The 23,021-nt window shown below is 47.3% G+C and overlaps 1 protein-coding gene across 4 annotated transcripts in view; it reads right to left on the bottom strand.

Moving 5' to 3' along the window:
* The window catches only part of ARMH4 (armadillo like helical domain containing 4), a 68,863-nt gene extending 55,864 nt beyond the window's left edge, over window positions 1-12,999 (bottom strand). For 3 of the 4 annotated variants that reach the window (XM_052783527.1, XM_052783529.1, XM_052783530.1), the window contains exons 1-4: window positions 12,945-12,999; window positions 5,544-6,919; window positions 3,379-3,591; window positions 1,940-2,158 (exon numbers count right to left, since the gene is read on the bottom strand). In XM_052783527.1, coding sequence (XP_052639487.1) covers window positions 1,940-2,158; window positions 3,379-3,591; window positions 5,544-6,867 — 1,756 coding nt within the window. In that variant the 5' untranslated portion in view covers window positions 6,868-6,919; window positions 12,945-12,999. Of the gene's footprint in view, window positions 1-1,939; window positions 2,159-3,378; window positions 3,592-5,543; window positions 6,920-12,331; window positions 12,359-12,944 lie in introns of those variants that run through there. The other variant, XM_052783528.1, reaches the window with a different exon arrangement.
* Window positions 13,000-23,021: the final 10,022 nt, after the last annotated feature.

Raw genomic sequence — 23,021 nt, 5'->3', positions numbered from 1 at the left:
AGCCTATTCCCAAGTGGCATTTGTCCCATTTTACACCATGTGGATTGGTGATGCCTAACACCAGGAAAAAGTCTGGCTCACTGCACTAAGGTCTAGGTTGATCAGCAGAGATTTAGACCACAAAAGCTGTGCCAGTTGTCAAAACCACACAGCACACCAGAGCACCATGTCCCTTGGATGACAGGCACCTGCAGAGCCATACCCCAGAGCCAAGAAACCCACAGCCTTCTAGCTGAAGTCATCATTTAGGAAAGCTGGTCCTAGCTACAGCCCACATTTGCCCTTAGAGGAGCTCAGAGCATATTCAAGAGCAGAGAAAACAGGCCTGTGGTTGCATAAGAGAGGTCAGTAGGAACCCAAGAAAGTTGCAGCAGTCCTATGTCAGAGCAGAGAGATTTTTTTAAATGCCTATGCAGAAAGTCTCATTAAATACAGACCAATGCTCAGTTGAAACAGAAATCTCTTATCTTCCTGTGCAGAAAGCCAGGCTTCTAAAGGAGATCCCAGAGGGCTCAGAAACAGTTTAGCCTCCTGAATCATACTGCTCTGGCTAAGCAGAGACCTTATTTCCCAGCCTGAAAGATCAGGTTTTCCCCCTTCTTCCCCTGCCACCACTCTCCCATCATCAGCACCACATCCTTGCTTTGCCAGATACATGCAACATTCATCCTGGCAAGGGGTGAGCGCTGTAGCTGAGAGCTGATGGCAGGCTTCAAAGCAAGCAGCAAGCCTGGCAGAGGGCAGGAGCTGCAGCACCTCGCACATGCAGTGGGGAGGGCTCCCAGCTTCTGCTGCCCTCTAAACTTAACAGGAATGAGAGTTATTGCTTCATGCAGAGAAAAGATGCTGATTAGCTGTTGTCTATGGCACCCCACCTCTAATCAGAAGAAAAATACCATCTGGCATGCCACCCCTGGAGGGCTGCCAACCTTTGCAGTAAAATACAAACGCAAGAGAAGGTCAAGATAAAGGAAGGGGAGCAAAACAGGCAGAAAGATTAATCCCTGCCAGGTGGTGTCAGTCCAGACGCTGGAGTACAAAACTGGACGGATGAGCAAGCAGATAAGAGTTTAAGTAGGAAAAAAAGAGCAAGAAGCAGGAGTGAAACAATTCTCTGCAGGAAAATCATGGATGAGCTGAAGAGATAACAGATCTGAGCTGCAGACCAGCTCCAGAGTAGGATTTACTTCACCTAAACCTCTCCTGATGGGTGTTTGCCCCAGTGGAATTTGCATCACTGGCTTTCAACTGTCTGAAGACAATCAGGGAGCAGAGACTCCAAGACTGGCAGTGGGCAAAAGCACTTTAAGAGAAGGAAGCCCAGGGGGGTGAGGCAAGGCTGGAGGAGCCAGTGATGGGACAGCAGCTTAGCAGGTAGCTTTGAGTTGGAAGACCATCTCAAAGGGGATGCATCCTTTGCCTCTCCCAGCAGTGTCACACAGGGAGTGTAAATAGGGCATCACTTGTTCTGGCAAGGTTTCAGCCAGCTGGACACTGGCATAGCCATCTCATGCTGAACATCCCCCTGCATTGCATGCAGTGAGGATTTCAGCAGCACAGTGGCAAGGGCTCTCCAGCTGTCTGAATACATTCCCACGAGCACTACCTGGTACAGAGGCTCAGCAATGCACACACCAGCAGTTAGAGGTGCACAGAGGCAGACTCTACTGGAACAGCAATACCACTGCTGCTCCCCCTCCAAGCGAAAGCCCCATCCCTTCCACCACAGCCACTTGAATTTCAGGCATCCTCCATGACACTGTTCATTGCTTGCTTCCTGTACCTCCTGGAAGAGGACAGGTTGTTCAACGACTTTATTAGGAACAATAACATATGCACATAGCTGTGTGCCAAACAGACAAACTGGGGACTCGGTGTCAAGGCAAGCGTGCCACTCCACATGAAACTGCCTGCCTCTTAGCCTTGGGATCAGTGGTACCTTCTGACTCCAGGCGGTCCAGACCATAGGTCACAGCTGTACTGATCCTCCTCACAGATGGAAGAGCTGTCCGTCTGACAGAAGATGTCATTGATGCCGGAGTTACCAGGACCACAGTTCTGCTGGATGGCTCCTCTGTCTGTCCAGACTGGGTAGCAGACAATCCACCAGGAGCTGGAACAACCTTCTCACTGGTGACCAGGACCACATCTGAGAGATCTACAGAAGACAGGAAGCAGCAACAGGTTGACACAACGATATCAAAAACCCCACCATTTAAGAACAAACTCCTTAATGAAAACTTAATTCAGAGTAGAAGAAGTTATTAAACTCTTGCCTCTTTCAAGATGTGTCAAGTGACTCTGCTGTAATGAAAGCTTCTCCTCCAGGACAGCCAGCACAGGAGGTTCCCCTTAATAAAAACTCAGCTAGGTTTTCCTTCCATTGCTTTGAGGACTGCTAGTCACCACCCCATAGCAAAATCAGAGCACTAAGACACTGGTTGAGATCTGAACCGAGTGACAGATCTAATTGCTTATTGCAAAGATAAAAGTTAGTTGAATTTATAATTAAATCCCAGAAGCAAATTAATTAGTGGAAACTGCCAGAAGAGCCTTCTCTCCCCTACGAAGGGACCTTAATTTAAGAGATACAACGCAAATAGGTTTTTTCTTTTTATGCCCTGCAATATAAGAATTACCAGAAAAGCTGCCCAGCAGCCATTTCATTACAGTGGTACCTGCTACTACAGAAATAAGCTCAAGCTCAAAGTCAGCTTTGTGCCAAGGGAAGCCTTGCTACACTCCTGTCAACAAGACAGGCTCCTACACATACCTGACAAGGTGACGTCAAGCCAGTAGGCAGCAGCTAGATGAACACAACTGCTTAAAGTATTTCTGTATGAGCTACATCAACCTGATAAGAACTCATCATTCCTTAATGAAAGTGAATAGCAATGCAGGCTTGCCAGACTCTTGCAAGAGGGTGTCTATCCCACCACCACTTCTATGTTACCCTGATAAAACATTTTCACCCTTCGGACTGAGCATCAGCAACTGTGACTGCCTTTAGTTCCTCCATAAAATAAAAGCTGGCTTAAACATCTATGGCTAAAAGTCAGCTTGCTAGCAAGCATAAATGTGTGGGGGTTGTTTGTTTGGGGGCAATTTTTGTTTTTTTCCTCTTTAATCTCTACTCCACTGTTATTTAGGGCAAAAACCCATATGCTGGCATATTTCAGCATGGTGGATCTGGCAGCATGGGCAGAAAGCAGTGGCAACCCAGGGCTAGAGGCAGCCTGCAGAAGGCTAGAAAAAAGTCACTTAGAATACAGATGCTGTGTGTTGAGACTTCAGTGTCCAAGCATTGATATTGATTTCAGATGTTACCATCTCATCTTGTGTGGAAATGAACCCGCAGTCCTTGAAGCGGAACCCCACCTTCTACATCTGGAGTGTTCGCCATAGAGGAAGCACCAGTTGCCACCAGCATCTGGGTGGTACTAGGAGCAGTCAGCATCTGGGTGTCCTCCCCACTGTTTTCCTGCGGCAGGCTTGCAGCTCCTGTTCCCTGGGTAGCACCAGGCACCAGTGTCACAACTGACAGAGCAGCATCAGCCTCCTGGGCAACTGTTGTCACCTCCCGAGTAACACCTACAGCAAGAACACGTGTCAGGACCAACTCACGGGACAGCTGACAGCAAAACAGCAGACATTTGAAGGAATGTAACTCCATGCATTAACATTTCCAGAGCCACAGAGCAAGCAGCAGGTCCAGCCAAGTATCATCAGAGCAGCACAGCATAGAGACAGATGTGAGAATGGGCATAACAGGAATGAAAGCAGCAGAATCAGTCCTCATTTTCTTAATTGCCCCTGAGGGACATGCGGACCCACTGGGGAGCGATGCCAAGTGAGTACAGCACTGCAAGGCCTGTGGTGTGAAATACCATTTGGAGCATACGAGGCTGCTAGAGCAGTGCTTTTAGCAACCGGCTCTCATGGCTACGAGACTTCAGCTTTGTAGAAGGGTTTATTTTTGTTGCACAAGTCTTATTGATAGTGTTGTTTCCCCAACATCTGGGAAACAGCAGAGAAGGAACCTGCTGACAAGTCAAGTGCTTATAAATTAATCTAGAAATTAATCAGTCAGGTTTCAGCACCAGCATGCAATTACCTTCCCTTCTTTTACAGAAGCAGCTAGATCTTTTGGATTCAGTGAGGGGAAGTTGTCCTTTTGCCTCTGTAGCTCGGGAGGCAAGATTAAAGATGCCCAGCAATCGAAACAAAGTCCTAAACCCCAGCTCATGGTCCTCATCAGCCTAGGAACATGTCATTGCCCAACACCTGACCAGACTTTTTTTTAGCATTCCCCCTATACTTTAAACACTGAGTAGAAACATTGTCATTAGGCTGAAGGTGCCATCTCTGCAGGTAAGTACAGTACAGGGTGACACCATCAGCCTGTGACAGGTTGTGTAGGAGGAAGATTTCTGCCTGTTAGTAACAGAGTTGGCACAAACACTGGACAGTCAGAGCCTGGCCACAGCTTCCACTCTAGGGTGGGGAGACACCACCAGGAGCTTTTGTTAAAGGACAGCATAGAGCTCTGGACAGATCTTTTGATCTGAGCATCCTTGTCAAGTCGTGGAAGATGTCAGTTACTCACAGGCTACCAGTACAGCTCGCCTGTTCCTGGATTTAGGAAGCATTTGTAGCCATCTATCATCTCTGCATCTCCTGCACTGACTGCAAGTGTCCACAGCTAGCAGTTGAGAGCCAGGTGATCCCAGATGCTAATTAATTTAACCCCCTCCAGGAATTATCCCCACCCCCCCGTTTTGCAGGGCTTCAGACTGAACTAGTGCAAGAACCACCTTTGGGTTCCTTTGATATGGCAAGTGCAGGGACACTTGGGGGAGTGTTATCTGGGCTCCCTCCCTAGTCACAGGAGAGGCATACCAGAGGGTTATTCAAAGCAGATTTACATATGTCTGGTCAAGGCAAGATGCCTGCAACCAGGCTATAGCTGTCCCCCTCAACCACTATGTGAGCATCAAAACTGAAGCCCCTGCTTTGGTAGTACACCACACATGCAGAATGTTAACAAACCAAGTTTTTTTTAACTAGCACCAAGTCTCTGCTGATGAAACTCCAATTCTCTAGAGACCTCCATACTCAAGTACACCCTTCAACCCCAGGCTCAGCTGCCACACAGCCTTTCCAGTCTCAGCTTCCCTGTTTGCTACTACAGCCACCCTCTCTCATCTTCAGGAGCAGAAGAGGCAGCTCAATACAGTTGCTTCACATAACAGCCAGGACAGGGTACCACCCAACAGACTGTGCCTACCTGTACACAGGGACATCATGTGTAGGAACAGCCAAGGCTAGGCAGTACTTTATGGATGTGAATTACCCGTTTAGGCTGTTACCCCTCCACAAAGATCCATAGCCTTTCCTGGCAGGGAGAGGTGTCCTACCTCTATTGCAGGTATTAAGATCACACCTTTCTCCACTTTATCTCCCTGAAAGGAAGCACAGATTCCCAAGAGCATCCTTCCTAAACCTACACTTAGAGGCAAGTGTCTGTACCAGGCAAGTTTTACCTTTCCATGAGCTTTCCAGAGTGGGAGAGAAATCGGACCGTGTATCTGTCACCACAGCAGCCTCCGGCTGTGACGACGGAATGCTTTTTCCCTCCTCCGCTGTGACTGCATTTATGTTTTCCAGCGCGTTGAGATCTGCCGTGTCTACACCCGTCAGGTTCGCAGTGGGGAGAGCATCACCGCTGCCTGTGGAAGGGGCCGGCAACTCCTCCCCTTGCACCAGCACCGTGCAGTTGGTGTCCTTGGCGAGCTCGGGAGTTGATGGAGGGGACGCTGGGGATGGCAGCACTCTTGTTGCATCCTCTTCCTCCCCCGCACCTCCCTGCGGGGTCTGGGATGGTTCTGTTGTCCCCAGATCCTCTGTCACCCCCTCACGAGATGTGCTTCCCGCTTGACTTGTGGCCCCCGGTTTTGTGTCATCCCAGTCGGGCGGCACAGCGTCCATAGGGTGGACGGTGCCGGTGCCAGCCATGGTGGGCAGCTCTCCTCGCCCGACGCCTGTCCCCGCTTCCAGGTGGAGGGAGGCCTCGGTCACCACGAGGGGACGTTTTGCAGCCACAGATGCTCGCACAGCCAGGGACCTCAGAGGGCTCCCTGTGCGAGCTCTTGGCGTTCCCACCTCGGAGGACATGCCATGAGCCTGGGGAGTCGGGATGACGGGGTGGTCGCTTGCCGCTTCCCAGCTGGGAGAGCTGGGGTACGGTGTGGGCTGGGGTGCAGCTGAGGGGTGAGAGCTGCTCTCTGCCACCTCCTCCTCCTCCTCGGCTGTCCCAGAAAGGGGGTTTGCTGAGAGGCCGGCAGAGCTGTGCTCTACTTCAACACCACCCTCCGTGGTGGTCTCGCTGATGGGGCCACCGACAGACTCCTCCTGGACAGCAGGGTTCAGCGTGGTCACAGCTGTGGTCAGCATGGCCTCATCCAGCTCTGACTTTGTGGGACCAACCTCCTCCTCATCTCCAGCGGCCACTGCCGCAGAAGAGGCGTGAGCACCCAGGCCCCGGCTGCCTGGGGTGACATGGCTCGGGCTTACAGGCAGCGTTTCTCCTTCTGCGGTGAAAGCATCATTTAAGGGTGTCCCGGATGGCTTCGCTGACACTCCACATGGCTCTTCAGAGACAGTCTGCTCAGAAGGGCCCAGGTTATTTTTCAAGTTCAGCACGCTTGTCCTTTCATCTTCTACCCCGTTCCCTGCCCAGGGGCCATGCTGGACCTTTGTCATGTCCCTCTCCTCCAGTGGCTGAGATGCAAGGCATGGTGGACTGGAGGACAAGAGCAGGATGCTGCAGGTGACCACACAGATGCTAAATCCTATTGATCTACTCATAGCTGAGATGTGCCCAGAAGCCTGCAAGGCTGACAAGTCCAGAGTGCAAGACCTAGAAAAGGAAAAAGGAACCAAGATTACACATACCCATAACCACCTATTGACCCAGGGCCTTAAATAACTGGGTGACAAGTTCCAAGCATGCTAGTCTATGGCCAGTTCTGAGCAGACCCCTCCTACGCATCCCAAGCAACAGATCCCTCCATCTATTTTACTGTTCCTAGCCTACCCAACCTGAAGTCTCATGCCAGACAAAACCCAGTCTTGATCGGAAGCCCAGGACAGACCTTGCCAAGCTCTCGCCCCAGTGGTAGAGTGCTCTGCTCTACTCAGCAGGCATCAGACTTGCAAGCATATGATGAGGATCAATCTGTTTGTCCTTTACCAAGTCCAGGACTGATGCTTCTCAGGGCCAATCAGACTGAAGTCTCAGGCCTGTTAGGGCAAGCCCCGTTCTGTGCATTGACACAGAAGGAAACCAAGAAACTCGCACAGAGAACGAGGTGGGTCAATAGGGCACAACACAGGACCAGAGCCAAAACGGGAGGCTTTGGGGCTGCTTTAGTGCCATGTCCCGTATGAGCTCCTTGGCCCCGCGGAGAAAGGTTACAGCCCAGACAAACATTGTGCTAATGCAGCAGTGCTGCTATGCTGCACTGCACCATGGAGGCACTTCCAGAAAGTTTCATGTATATAATCATCGTGTGCTCTGAGAGTTTCCAAGAGAGCACTGAACCAGTAGCCCAGCAGTGATCCAGCCAGCTGACAGCTTGCTCTTGGCAGGCTCTGTTGCCTCTAGTAACACAGCTCAGGCTGCCGGACAGATGGAGGACCTCACAGCAGCAGACTGCTCCCAGCCACCTCCCTCCAGGCAGGTGCCTCTCAGTCCTGGGCTTGCTGCACCATCACTCAACAGCAGAAGACCGTCCCAGCCAAGGCCCCACTCACCACACGCAGGACAGCTGGTCACACAAGTCTCATGCACGCAGCAAACAGCCCTCCATCGCACAGCAGATCTGGTAAGGTCCTCCTCCCAGTTCCAGGAGGCAGTGGCACAGTCAAGCCCTACTGCAAGAAGCCTCCAGCCATCAACAACTTCACTTGCTTTGGCTGGTATGTTCTCAGTTTCACAAGTGAACTGCTCTTACCTTCAAGCTGCAGGAGTAAGGAATATTAGTAAGAGGTTGGGGTTGTCAGAACCACCCCTCAGTCTTCCAAAGAAGAGCAAAGATCACCCTCTGCAGTCTTGCTCATGGGCACCAGGATGAGGTCCCCCACTCCTCGTTTCCCCACCCACACAGCATGTAGATAAATATTACTTGCATTTGTACACACACAGTGCAGCAGCAAGCTGCCTAGCACTGCTTTGTTACACAAGGGTGTATCGCTCCTCCATGCCTTTTCATGCACCCACGTGATGCTGTGCAAGAGGTAACCGCTGTTACGGGGAGAGGGATCTCAGTAATACCGCATTTGTGCTAGTCCGTCTAACTCAAAAGACCCTCTGTGTCCTGCTGCTCATGTACATTCGCCTCCTTTTGGAAAGTGTTATGTGCCCAGTCAGCTAAACACAACCAAGACATCAGAAAGCTTATATTATATCTGGTCTGGTCACACACAACTACATTTCCACTGTAAAACATACCTCTTATTCCAGCCAGGAGAGAAAGACTTCTCTAGCTGAAGACCCTTACGATCTGCAGGGCTGTCTGTAGCACAGAAGACAATCTCAGCATTACCAGCTTAGAGACACAAGTCAGAGTCAACTGCTGCAGGCTCCATTATATGGTTGAGCCTTCAGGGCACACTGAGTCACTTTTTCCACTCTCCCTGCAGCCCTGGCCCTCAGCAGTTTTTGCTGCTAGAATAATTCCCTGTCACAGGCCACACACATGCACCAGGTGCTCAGGGACAAACAGAAGCCACCAAGAAGCTGTTCACCAGCAACAGCATAGATACCTTCCACTTTATTTTTAGCATCTCCTTTCTCTGGAGGATGGGTGGCCACCTGTCTATCTCTTCTACCTTCCCAGAAAAAAAAAATAGTTAAAAACTGACAGCATTCATCTATTCTTCCAGGCTAATCCTTTATGCGCTTTTGTAATTAAAAAGCACTAAGAGTATATTATACAAGTTAAATTGCTAGTGCCCAGTGACATGCATCTGCCTTGCCATGCTGATGAATAGAAGTTGTGTTCACCTCACACCCCTTTAGCAAGTGTCAGTTAAGACCAGACTTATTAAAACATCAAGAAGTTTCATTTTTTTGTTTGTTTGGGGTTTTTTGTTTTTGTTTTTTTGTTGTTTGGTTTTTTTTTTTTAAAGAACAGTTTGGATCTAAATACAGCTTCTCTAGAAGTCAGGAGTCTTTTTAGGCTACACAAGTAGTTTTAGCAGTGGTTAAACCTAAACAGAACTCCAGCTGCACTTGAAAGACAGCCATAGCATTTCTCTTGCAATCATATACATTATGCATATGTATATACATTTGTAGGTTTCTAGCTCTATATTCTCAAATAGCCCAAGACATTCAGGAGGTGGTTAGCAGAAGTACCGAAACATTAATCTCTCTTCCCAACAAGCTTACTCCATCTTTACTAGGATCCAGAGTGTCAGTGAATAAGAGGGAAAGCTGCTCCCTAAAAGGCTGGCTTTTAGACAACCATTAATTACAACATTAAAAAAAGTATTAAGAGCCTTTCCTCCTCCTGGCTAGTAGATAACATGGCAGTAAGTACTACCCCGATACAAGAGTTCCCAGGGTACTTTGGGCAGCCTCATACTCTTCCCCCCAGTCTGAAAAGCACTGTTGGTTGTAGTCTTACATTTGTAAAGGGCAAAAATAACGTTGGACACTTATTTGCTCAGGAAATCCACAAGATCTAAGCTAACCTAGACCTCTACATTCAATGAAAGCCGGAGATAGTGGCATGGAGCTTGTTGCAGGATAATGGCACAAGTTCACGCTTCAAAGAAGATTAGTCAGAGCTTAAGATCTACTTAGCTTTAGGAAGAGGCTGGATTAGGCAGTGTATGAACAGCAGTGACCTGGCTATCTTCTTAAGCAGAGTTTGACACCTTGCTGTAGCACTTCCACTTAATGCAAAAGTGATATAGGTTTTAGCAGGTAGCCTGCTGCAGAGCAGTTTGTTACTGAAGCTGCATTGGGCTATACATTTATCCTCCCATCTGGCTATTTTTATAGTCAGTCAGCTCTACAGCCTTAGCCAAGCGATAAAAGCAAGCTGGAGCATACTGCTCTGACCAAGCACCTCCCCTGTAGTAAGCTTAAGCTTTTTCACTACTAGCTTGAAGCTGTAAAATAACTCAGTATTTCATGCTGCAGGAACTCCTTGTCCCCAGATTTCACCTGGCATTCTCCAAGCCGAAGCCCTGGAGGACTGCTGCCAAGTACGGGCCAGGCTCTCGGTGGAAAACTAATCCTTGCTTCAAATAGGAAGCACACACAGAGGGCAAGAGACACCACCAGCTACTTCCCCCGCACTTAATAACAACAAATCCCAAGAGATGCAGTTCCCCTAGCCGCAAAGGCAGCACAACTGCAGACAGCCAAGGAGTTTTATCTTTAGCATGGAAAAAAAATAAGTTTTCTTTTAACGCCTGGTAGGCTGGAGAGAAGCACAAAGGACTTCCAGGCTAAAAACAGCTGCCAAAACCAGGCATCTCCAAAAGCTGCCCATCAGAACAGGAACCATTTACTATTGTGGACAAGTCACCTAGCTGAGGGACAATAAAGACAAATCGGTCACCAGCTGAAGCAGTCTTGCAGACTCAGTTTGATCTTTCTGAACCAGGCTGCTTCCTTGCTCCTTACAGTTAGCACTAGCAATAGTTATTAAAACATTAACCCCCTCTGAATTTGAGAGACCTGTTTGAAGAGTCAGCTCCTGGGAGGTCTGACAAAAGCCAGCTCAGAAGGAACCCCAGCCTGTTACGGTCACTCCAACAGGGCAGGCTTGAAGGGGACAAGCGCAGAGCAGACCAGATTTCTCTCATTCTACAGCAGTTCCTTACATGGACCAGTGGTCTGTGGACACATGCTGCAAAGGATGAAACTCTCCCCTCTGCCTCAGTTGTATGCAGTTACTCCCTAGGATGGCTTTTTAGGGTTTCACCCAGCCAGCTTACTTTGGGAAAACCCCCAAGAAAAGCCTTCGCTGTTATTTCCTGCCTTTAGCAAGTTCTGGCAGGTGTTTTTGCAGAATTGTTGAAACATTAAAAAAAAGCATCGAGCTTTTGACTCACTTGAATTAATAACCCCGTTCTAACAATCCCTCTCCCACACAGAGAGGACCCTTGCTCTCTGAAGCTGAAGTGGCTGCATGCATCATGTAGCAGAGAGCACAGGAGATTAACAGGTCAGCTTCAGACAAATCACTGCCTAGCCTTTGCAGAAGACGGCTTTTCACACCTCCATGTATAAGCTTGATTATGCCAAGCTTTGACTGGCTGAACAGTCCTGGATGCACTCGGCTTTGCAATTCATCTGCTGATTGATAAGGGAAGTAGACAAAGATGCTGCAAATCTTTTAATGTGAAGATTTAGCCAAAACATACAAGTCCAGCAACTGCCAGCAATCAAATGCTGTGTTACTGGAGTGCTAATGTATGCTATTCAAGTGTTATTACTCGTGCTGAATACAAAAGCCAGCAGATAATACACTGCAGAACTCCAACTCCTACTTTTGCACACAAGCTGAGAAATGCCTTCATCTCACATTATGTCCTTGCCCAGTTCAACCAACTGAATTGTAGAGCTGATGCTCTTACAGCACATACTCCAGATAAACAGACCTCAACCAGTTAAGCCATCAGCTCACAGTGAAATCCCAACAGTGACACGACTCTATGCCAGCCACCAATATAGCCCAAGTCAGATAAGAAAAACTATGTAGACACAACCACGTATCAGAGGGGCACATCTTCCTCTACCCTTGAGGACAGATCCTTACAAGCAAATAAATGAGATATTAATATTCTGTAAGGGCAACTTCCTACCAGTCCTAGCCTAGCGAGGCTCCTTAATACATAATACATCACCTCCACTTCCAGCGTTGGTGTTCCAGCAGTAGTTCTTTGAGAAGCGAGAGACATGACATGTTTTAGGCATTATTCCCCCAACCACTAAGCGATCGCTTGCTTTGTTCAGAGCAGCACAGACCACCTATGGAAATCCCTACTCAGATTTGCAAGTAAAAGCCGCATAGTTCTTCATGGCTTCTGACCTGTGCCAGGTCCGCAGCACCACAGAAGTCAGAGGTCTACCAAATTCCTGAGGGATTAAAAAGACGGGGAGGAGGGGGGCTTAAGAATGAGGCCAAAGGGTGCAGCAGTTTTCAAACACCAGAAAGATGGAAATACTGCTCTCCAGACTGACTGGGAGCAGAGAGGTAGCGTTCAGATTCCAATCAGCGAGAAACACTCAGAAATTTCAGCGCCTCACCTAACGCAGACAGCAACACCTCGCAGTAGATCTCCTGGAGGATCACCTCTGCAGGTGGAGGTTTAAAATCAGATTAAATACACCTCGTCAGGCCCTTTTAGCTCGGGTAGAACCCGCCTGTTGGCAAGGGAATGGGATTAGGGACAGCTCAAGGCTTGATTACACCCAGCGCGCCTGCTTGCGGGGCACAGATCCATCCCTCCCATCCTCCTTAGTCATATTTACAGGTGAGCTTAAGCACCCAGAAGCGCATCCTTTCCCTACAGCCTCCCACCACGCCAAGGCAGCAAGTACAACCAACCACCCGGCCATGTCTCCACCCCAGGCCCGCAGCAGGACAGAGGGACAGCGGGGTGTGTGGCCGTGTGCGTCCCCCCCCAAGGATTTTCCGAAGGACCATCCCCCGGGGCTCGAAGGACCAGCCCGCTCGCCGGGAACAAAGAGCCGCACCGAGGATGCGCTGCCCCTCGGGCAGCCAAAGCATCATTACCCAGAAAAAAAAAAAATTAAATATTAATAAACACGGGGCGAATTCGGCTTGGGGGGGGGGGGGTCGTCTGTCCGTCTCCCCCACCACCACCCCCCCAGGGTCGCAGCCCACCCCCGGCCTCACCTGCCTCCCGCCGCCTCCTCCCGGTACCTCGGCGGCGCGCCGTGCTCGCCCCCAGTCCCGTCCCCCCCCCCCCGGTCGTACGGGCGGAACGGGCCGGCCCCCCGACACCGCCCCGGCGGGGCGGTGTCGGGGGGCCGGCCCGCTCCGCCCGTCCGCCCGGTTCCCGCCTTCTCATAACGGGGTTTTGTACTCCACACCACCCGCAGCCCTTAGGAGAGGTGCCTGGGAGCCGGGGTTTTCCTTTACTCCTTCTCCAAAAGGAAGTTTTTTTAATTTTTATTTTTTTTTTAGCATCCGAGTCAGAGCCTCAGCCCAGGCACCCAAGCCTTCCTCACAAGGCGGGATCAGAATCTAACCCGACAGGCTCCCTCGCTTTGCTTACAAGAAGATGCAAAAGCAAGGCCTACAGCAGCGTTAGTAGTTTTCCACCTATTACAGATTCTCCTCCAGTGTTTTCAGCTGCAGAGGTCACCTTCCCCTAATACTCTCTCTGCAAAGGAGGAGGACTCCTTAAATGGTATCCCACGCACATTAGGAGAGCTTATTTCAGTTTCTTGTTTTTGTTGCTTTGTTTTAAGCACCTATTTGGCCAGGGAGAAAGAAAAGGAAACAATTTTACTCCTGGTTTCCTTCTCCCACCTGTGTTTTTTTCCACCAGGAACCCCACAGCTAATCTAACAGAAACCCTTTACACCATCAGGTCCCAGAGTACATATCAACTCATTTCATCAAACAGCAGCTCAGAAACCCATACCTTGCCTCTAAAAACCAAAAGAAGAGACCAGCTTCGCTTCTCTTCCTCTTGCCTCCCCCTTCAGCCTGGTGTCAGGGGCACCACAAGGTCTCAGCTGCACACACAGGATTTTATATGCCGTCTTGGGCAATGACTCATTCAGAGCGGTGCTGCAGCAGGTGCAAAGCATTGGCAGTGGGCAGGGACAGGTGAGAAGAGACCAGAAATAATGCTCTTTCAAAGGAGGGAATGACTGCAGTAGAGAGATTTTGGGGGAAATTGCTAGGAGGGAGTAGAGGAATGGTATAGGAGAGGGAGAAGAGAGTCAAAATTGTGACTTGGCTACGAATGTGTTCTTCTACATGAAGCAAATCAGTGAATCCCTCTGTACTTCCAGTTATAATCACAGAACGGTTTGGGTTGGAAGGCACCTTAAATATCATCTAGTTCCAACCCCCCTGCCATGGGCAGGGACACCTTCCACCAGACCAGGTTGCTCAAAGCCCCATCTGACCTGGCCTTGAACACTGCCAGGGATGGGGCATCCACAGCTTCTCTGGGCAACCTGTTCCAGTGCCTCAACACACTCACAGGGAAGAATTTTTTCCTAGTAGCTAATCTAAATCTACCCTCTTCCAGTTTAAAACTGTCACCCCTTGTCCTATCACTACACTCCCTGATAAAGAGTCCCTCCCCATCTTTCCTGTCGGCCCCCTTTAGGTACTGGCAGGCTGCTATAAGGTCTCCCCTGAGCCTTTTCTTCTCCAGGCTGAACAACCCCAACTCTCTCAGCCTGTCCTCATAGGAGAGGTGCTCCATCCCTCTGACGATTTTTGTGGCCCTCCTCTGGACCTGCTCCAAAAAGTCCACATCTTTCCTGTGCTGAGGACCCCAGAGCTGAACGCAGTACTGCAGGTGGGGTCTCACCAGAGCGGAGCAGAGGGGCAGAATCCCCTCCCTCAACCTGCTGGTCAAGTTTCTTTTGATGCAGCCCAGGATACGGTTGGCTTTCTGGGCTGCGAGCGCACATTGCTGGCTCATATTCAGTTTTTTCACCCGCTAATACCCCAAGTCCTTCTCCGCAGGGCTGCTCTCAATCCACTCATCACCCAGCCTATATTTGTGCTTGGGATTGCCCCGACCCATGTGCAGGACCTTGCACTTGGCCTTCTATAAAATGAAGCTCTATAACCATCTATAAAATTAAGCTCCTTTTTTTTTCAGAGAAAGTGAGATTTAACCTGTTGGTACGTGCCAAACGCTCAGCTCTTTAAGTAAATAACAGAACTGATTGAAGAAAACTGAGATATTCCTTATCAAGAAATTGTTCATTATTTTTTTCTGTTTGTTGTCTACTGGAAATAACGTTTATATTAGTGGCTTGTTCTCTTTGCTAGACTCACCCCAATGTTTTACCTATCTAATTTTAGAGAAATAGAGTGTTTTCTGCTGGATTTCAACCAAACTGGAAACAGCCCAATTCATTTTGGTAGCATTCTGCATCCAATATTAAAACTTTTTTAAAAGACAGATTTGTTGTAGGTCAGGGCAATTTCTTTCAGGGTAATATTGCTAACCTCTGCATAAGTTGAAAATAAAGTGTAAAAATGCCTGTGTCAGCAATAAAGACAGTCATTGCCAAAAGACATCAGAAAGAATTTCAGAGGTAGGCTGGGCGGAACAAACGGTCAGACAAAACGATGAGAATAGTCCCTTCTGGCTTTGCATCTGTAAGTTGTAAAATCTGGGAAATTGTTCATGAATCGGTATTTCTAGTGCTGCAGCATCTTTCTAAAAAAAATAGAAATACATGAAGAGAAAGGATGTCTGCTCTCTCCTGTAAGGGAGACAGAGCTGGGGGGGAAAGGAAGAGATAAGAGCTGCGTTTTTGTGGCCATTTTAAACACCATTAACTCCCAGGTTAGGGACCCAAAACTCTCTGCAGGTTCATTTTCTGTTCCGCCTGTTTCATTTTGGCCGAGGGCTCTGACTGAGAAGAGGGGATGGCTCAGCTGTGGAGGAGGTGCCACCTCTGAAGTTAACAGTGTAGACGGATTTTACAGCAAACCGAAATCAATGAGGGCTTATTTTCCAATGCAGCACTGCACGTTGTGGCGGGTCAGGGATTGATTCCCAAGCCGCTCAGTCATCCGTGTGCGGGGAAAGGGGCAGGACAGCAAAGATCCCCCCCCCGCCAGAAATGAGAGCCGTTGGCGATGAGTCCGCCAGGCTCGAGCCAGAGGCTTGGCTTCAGTGGCTTACAAAATTCACCCCTGACAGTTGACCTGGGATTCAGAAGGAGGGATATTGTTTTCCAACCCTTTTTCTATCTGACCTCTAAAATTGTCAGGAAAGTTATTTAAAATGTAAAGCATGTGTAATTGATGCTCTACTGTTCTCTAAGGCATGTAGAACACTTAATAGATTGGAGATTTTCACTTCCCCCTTGTCTTTGACTGACTCTGAAACAGGATTGGCACTGTATACTCTCAAGGTTAAATATTTCACTGATAATCACTGTAACCAAAATAGCTAGTTATCTATGTTTTTTTCCCCTGCCTGAAATTGCAAATTCCTCATACACTGCAAGTTTCTCTACCCCGCATAACCTGCCAAAATCACAGGCTTCTGCATTATCAACAAAAAAAATCTGCAGACTGAAAGAAGGAGGCATGATGAAAGAGGCAGAAATCAGAATCACCAGACACCAGTGTTTTGTTATTCATTTCTATGGTTTATTAATTGGAATACTAATTTTTAACTCAGTTCAGTATGCCACAGAGCATATACATAACCAAGCAAAACCGACCCCACTTCCACTCCAAGTTAAGAAACATCCGTTCCTTTCCCTTCTTAGCAATGCTCTGGCTCAAGACATTTCAGTGCAACCGTCTGTTGGTCTCATCCTTCAAAGACTTCTCACACCTCAGGTGAAATTCAGAGATTAAATTCAGATGTAAGTTGGTTTATTCTTCCATGCGGGTAGCGTAGCTGGTAAAGAGCATGGGACTCGTGTCCCATTCCCAGCTCTGACTTGCTAGATGACTTTCAAAACTGAACTTCACCGCTCTCTGCTTTCATTTCCCCTTCTGTAAAATGGAAATAACACCACCTAATTTATGTAAGAGTCCCTTATAAGATCTGTGTATTATTATAACAGCAAACTCTGTTGTATAAAGTAATAATACAATACAGTGGATTTCTTTAAAAGGTAATATTCCTGTTGCAGCCTTATTGCACAAACCAAAAAGTACAAACAACGTGTCCTAATTAAGAGACTGGGTCACTTATAAATTTACATGAAGACACATTTTGTATGTATAAACTGAAGTAAAAAATCATTGTCCTGACATCAGAATACTGCATCTGACAATGCTACTCCTGGCATCTGTGATGAGATGATATCAGCTATCCTAAGTATGTCAGGACATGCCACAGAAGGTAAAGGCAATTTTAAAATAGTTACCATTAATTTCGCTGCTGAATGACTTTCCCAAATTGAATATTGGGGACATCCAGCACACAAATCAGTGCACATCTCCATCACACAATTCACCTTTACATCAGCTGGTAGCATCTGTTTTAAGGGCAGCTGCTCTTCCCATTAAACAGCAGTCATTGGAATGGAGTAGCAATGAGTCTAAATCAGGGAAAGTGAGAACAGCATCCCGTTACAGGGAGGGAAGTATGTTTAAAATGAGTCCACTTTGAAAAAGGTATCAGGAAGTTTATGGCCAATCAATTATTTCAAATGTAATCATCTTACAGTTGAACAGATTTCTTTTTCCTCCAACTGCAATCCCGATAAATGCCATCTGCAATTAAAACTCAATCAAGAGAATCAACTTGGATTCCTTTCTTCCGTGTTCCTCACCGCTGGCACCAACAGAAAAGCTGTGCAAGGCCGAGTGGTGCCAGTGCAGCCCCGCTGCTGGCTGTGATTTATAGTAATTAGTCCTACAATGAGGCACAGGATCCAGCTTCTGCTTTCACAGCTCTCGTCATTCTGCAGTGCTCACAGAGCAGGAAAGCCGTAAAAACTTATTTTTGTCACTAAAGTCAGCAGATGTAACTTGGAGAGCACACAGCGACCAGATCTGCTGAGTAGGAAAGTGCCATTTTTACACAGTCACTTTTCAGAGTAGAACCAGGCTTTTGCTGACTGGTCCAAGGTCACAGGAATCAGTTGCAGTTGCTCTGGGAATACAGCCCAGGAGGACCAATGCTCACCTCCATAACTGAATCACAGTACAGCCCTCGCTCTTCTTCACATCCTTTAACAAAATCAATGCAGTTAATATCAAAGTACACCTCATATTACAATTTTCCCAGGAAAAAAGTGCTGAGGAAGCCATCCCCATGCATATTGGAGTCTCAGCTAAAACGTGAACCATCTGTCAATTCCCTGTAGCGCTTGGATATTTTTTCCCCCTGTCCTACATACTCCACTACAAAATTAGGCTGACAATAAAAAAAAGCACTTGACACACCACCTCAAAGCAAGTGAACCCTAAGCACTGTCCTGACATTAAACCCTCAGCTTCTTGAACATCTTAAATGTAGTTGTTCATTTTTGCTCTCAAAACTTGAGGTTAAACCAAAGCCCTGGATCCACAGGTTTTAAAGAAGTGCACTTTGAGTACTGCCACTCCATCACTTACAGTATAGCCCTTTACGAAACCAGCACAAAGGGGCTGAAAGCCCCCACCACAGGGACGAACGGGGTCTTTGCCATGGGTAACACGCGGTATCAGGACGCCTGGGTGGGAGGTGGACTCTGTTTTAGTGCAAAACAGTGATGCTTTCCATTCAGACACCACCAGTGTCTTCATTATTCCCCTTCGGGTGGATTTTTAGGGCAGTACAGACAATTTTTTGAATGGTTATGAGCAGAGAAATACAGATTTTTGTGTTGGAAATATTCACATTGATCAAGCTGAAATCCTACAGCAGGAACCAGGTCCCGCTGTTAACAGAACCCCAAGCAGCAGAAAGACTATGTGTGTTCCTCCTCTTTCTCCTTTTGGAGAGCTGGTAAGTGGATGCCCTTGAATCTGTGTGCTGGAAAAAGGCGAGGAGACACTCTGTGAGCTCCAAAAGCTACAACAGATCTCTGAGCAATTGATCTTTTATTATGTCTAAAGCCGGCCCTAAGTATGCAGCTATCTGATTTTGTGAGAAAAAAAATGGGTACGTGCCTCAGTTAGCCTGTATATAGGGATTAAGGAGGCTTAAAAGCAAGTACACGGACAAAGCCATCCAATGTAGGGACACAAAAGACTGACTTTATTTTATGACCAAGAAAAAATAGTAATGCTTTGCTGTTCAAATATGCATAGGGTTCAGGTGAAATCCAAGTCTCTGCAGGGGTCCAGATTGGCATTTTGGCATTAAAGGGAACAGAATATTAGCTGGGCATGGTGCCTCCTTGCCGTACCCATTCGGGCCTGCAGTGTTTACGCTGCAGGACACATTCTTTTATGTTTTCAATGTTTGCAAGTGCACTGCGGGGATTAATTCAACTGAGAGCTGCCGTATTTCAGGACTCGTACAGAAAAGTCATTTTCTTTATGAAAAATGTTCCCTTTTAACCCTCCGGGATAGTTCTGTAGCTGCCACCTCGAGGCACCAGCCATCGCTTTCACCACCGCTCCTTGCAGATGAGCGCACGGTGCTCCTCTGTGATAATAACGCATCTGCATGAGATTCGAAAAGATTTTTTGCTGCCAGTGGCTTGAATACCAACAGGCTCTTGGAAAAAAAAAAAAAGAAAAAAAGAAAAGGACTGCATTAGCCAAAAGAAACTGTCCTATAAATTTGATATAAATCGGAGAGTTTTCACTGATTTCAGTGGGCTACTCTTCATTCCTTGTATTTTTATACAGTTATGGTGACCTCTTCCTCGCTTGTCAGAGGATACCACTGCTCCCAAGAGTTACAGGAACCAGCTGCATTTGGGGAATAATTTTTTATTGTGTTAGGGAGATCCTGCTTCTTACTCCCCTCAACCTTCTGCTTACTAGCTGGCTTAATTGTCCTACCATCTCCTTAGACTGTGAATAATTATCTTCATTTATATTGTTATCTTGAATGTATTTATAGTCTGATTCTTACGGGTTAGCATCACCATCTGTTTCTTCAACAGTTACATATTCGGGAGAGCACGAGCGCTTTTCACATTATGCAAGCAGCTTCCTTGATTAAACCAGCACGGCGTGGATGGATTTTGTTATGAAACCCTGGCACATTTCTAAGTCTCTGGCTTCTATTATCAATAACTTCTAGGCTCTGGAAAGACCATCCATTAAATTAAGCCACTTTTAAGCTGCAGCTTGCATTTCAGAACTCCTGTTAACTGTGATTGATTAATGTAATTTAAGAAAAGATTTCCAATGGACTATAAAGACAGTGATGTGATTAGCAGTAAACGCTGATCTTTCCTAACCCAGCGATAAAACGTTTAGGAGGAAGCAATGGGCTATGTATTTCAAGTAGGGCCAGCGATTTTTGTAAAACATAACCAAGTCATTATTTTTACATAAAAAGTTGAATTTAAAACATAAGCATAGCGTTGTAAACATGTAATTATGGCACAGGAAGATATTGGAAACAGGTGAGATTTGGGGATGAAACAGGTGATGAAAACATTGTGCTTAGACTTTACATTAATCATACATTATCTAAACTTTTACTCCAATTTTCAGACTTCAAGTATTTCAAGAGCAACAACATTAAGTATATTATATTATGTCTTTATAAGACCCCTGTCAGAGTGATATTCAGCAGCATTTTACAGAATTTAACAGAATGAGTATTCACACATCAGCGAGAGCATGTTCTCATCAGGCACAGTAACCGCGCAGCTTTCCTCCTGCTGTCCTTGAAAGAACCAGCGATGGCAGACAGCGCTCCAGGTAGTAACTTGGGGAATTCCGGGATCATTTCCCTGACAGAAAGCCCAAACAGAGAAAAGCTTCTCGAACACAATTGCCAGCTCAGTCAGGTGTAATTCTAACTGAGCACGTATTCTTGGTACACTGGGGTATTGCTCAAACATGGCAGAGTTAAGGCTCTGTTGTGAGAATGACATTTAACCATATTTTCAGGCATCATTGTTTGCATATGCTTTAAAGTTCAGCTGCATTTCCATATTCTGGAAGGGCATAAAATACTAACCATAAAAAAATAATTTAAAAAAACATTAAGAACATAAAACCACACAAAATCATAAGGCAATTTGAACTCTGTGTCAGAATGTTTAATTGCTACAGGCTTTTGTTTGTTTATTTTTTCATGTGTCGGCATCCTCCGCTGCTGCCTTGGCAATGATTCCTCCTCCTCCAGAACCCACTGGTTGTGTGCTGGTCCCATCACTGTTTCTGCATCTCACATCACCACGACAGCCTTGTTCTTGCTCTCCAGTTTTCCTCTCCAAGGAGAGGTAGCTGACAGGATGGGAAGCTGGTGATGGGTCTTATGAAGAATGCATAGGCTCATATTGAGTCGTGGGACAGTATCTGAAGGAGAGAGATACGGGATTTATGAGGGATGTAAGGGCTTTGCGAGGAGCCTCCCCCAAGTTCGTCACTGCAGAGTTCCCCTTCTTCACACCTTTCTTGCATTCCCTCTGCACTGCCTGGATTCCTCGCATGTCCCCCAGGTATACAGAGCCCTTCCAGGACGATGGCCCATCTGCTTCAGCTCCTCCAGTCTGCACTCCTCCTCTGCACACACATGGACCTTCTCTTCTCAGCTCCACACTCTTGACCCCACCTTGTGACCCCGCTGACTTTAGGGAGACCAGAAGGGGGGAAGGCAACAAGGCTGTGACAGAAACAGAAGAGAAAGCAGTTAGGGAGAGCCGCTAGTCCCAACGATGGGCTACTGCAGGGGTTTGCTCAGGCGACAGAGCAGATGGTGGCAGCAACAGCTTTTGGCGTCTCACATCACTCCCACTCATCGTCCGACTTTCCCACACACCTCCACCTTCACAGATCTTAAATAGAAAGTGTGGATGTGGGACAAACAGCACTGCCGCAGAGTACGTGAAAAGCATAGCATCTGCAAAGGGCTACAGCGGCTCACAGCTCAGGGAGTTTGGGTTCAGTGGCAACAGAGCACATCAGTGTCACGACAGCCTACCTTGAAATCCTCTTGCTTCATTAGCACCCTTGTCCTCCTGCATGTATGCACTCAGGCTCTTTGGCTTGCCTGTCTGGCAAAGAGCAAATGTCTAGACCCAGCTCACCAGTTAATAGCTTTTTCAGTATTTATTTTGCTTCCCTGGAGAAGAAATGGGTACTGCACACCGAGTTGATATAAATACCCTGTGACAGATCTTCTGGGGACGTGATCAGGGCCGTAGTTACACTCCTGGGCGTGCATATAAAATGCTTGAAGAGCAGCGGATTTTACAGGTGTGGTTATTGTGGGGAAAGAAGGGGAAGATTCGTAGGGAAAAAGGAGCTGGTTTGTTGGGAGTGGGATAAGCATTACCTTAGCAATCTCTTTCTCATGTGATCCCAAATTTTCATTACACTAGCCGCTATCTGTTATAAACTCCCTTTTCCCAGCTAGGGGATCAAGTCACAGGGAGACACATATCACAACCAATATTCATTAGAACACCTTTTATTGATTAAGCTCTTACTATTAATAGAGTCCAGCTTTTATTATTAATAGTAGATAACTGATCACACACTTTGCTCACGCACACACACATGCTCTCTCTGTTTTCCAGCTGGAGCAACAGTTGGAAGGCCAAGCCCAGCTATCTGCCCAGAAACAGAGCCTCGTCCTGATGCGCCAATGGCTTCTAGGTGGGTGTTTGCCAAGTCCCTCAAAGGGTGCCTTGTTTCATCGGGTGTATATATAATCCTCTTGTCTCTGTCAGCATAGTGCGGCCATTGCCTTTGCGGATGCAGTCAGAATTAGACAACCCAATGCTGATGCTGGGGGCCTTGCACAGATGCAGCAAACTCTTGGTGTCCCGAGTTTATTACTGGCAGATTCAGCAGGATTGCTAGCCTGTGGGGCTTACTAATTCTTGGAGGACTTTCACGTGCTGCCTTTCGGCACGTACTTTTCCTCTCTTCAGTCTGTTTTTGGGTAACTGTCTGTCCATCCGCACCCGGAGGTACCTGCAGAACCCATTCCCACAAACTCATGCTAAGGGGCTTTCATGACACAGCTATTACAGACCAGAAATGTCAATACCATCTAAGTAAGGCTGTGTATTTCCGACACTTTGAATAACTTACTTGTTTACAAGTGGTGACTGACCTCACCTGTAGCAGAGCTGGCATTTAGCTATAACGCAGTAATGAAGATTATTTAGAAAAACT

The sequence above is a fragment of the Harpia harpyja genome, chromosome 3 (genome assembly GCF_026419915.1).
Source record: "Harpia harpyja isolate bHarHar1 chromosome 3, bHarHar1 primary haplotype, whole genome shotgun sequence".
NCBI classification, from domain to species: Eukaryota; Metazoa; Chordata; class Aves; order Accipitriformes; family Accipitridae; genus Harpia; species Harpia harpyja.
The sequence above is the reverse complement of the archived record's forward strand: the minus strand, read 5'-3'. Positions and strand labels throughout refer to the sequence as shown.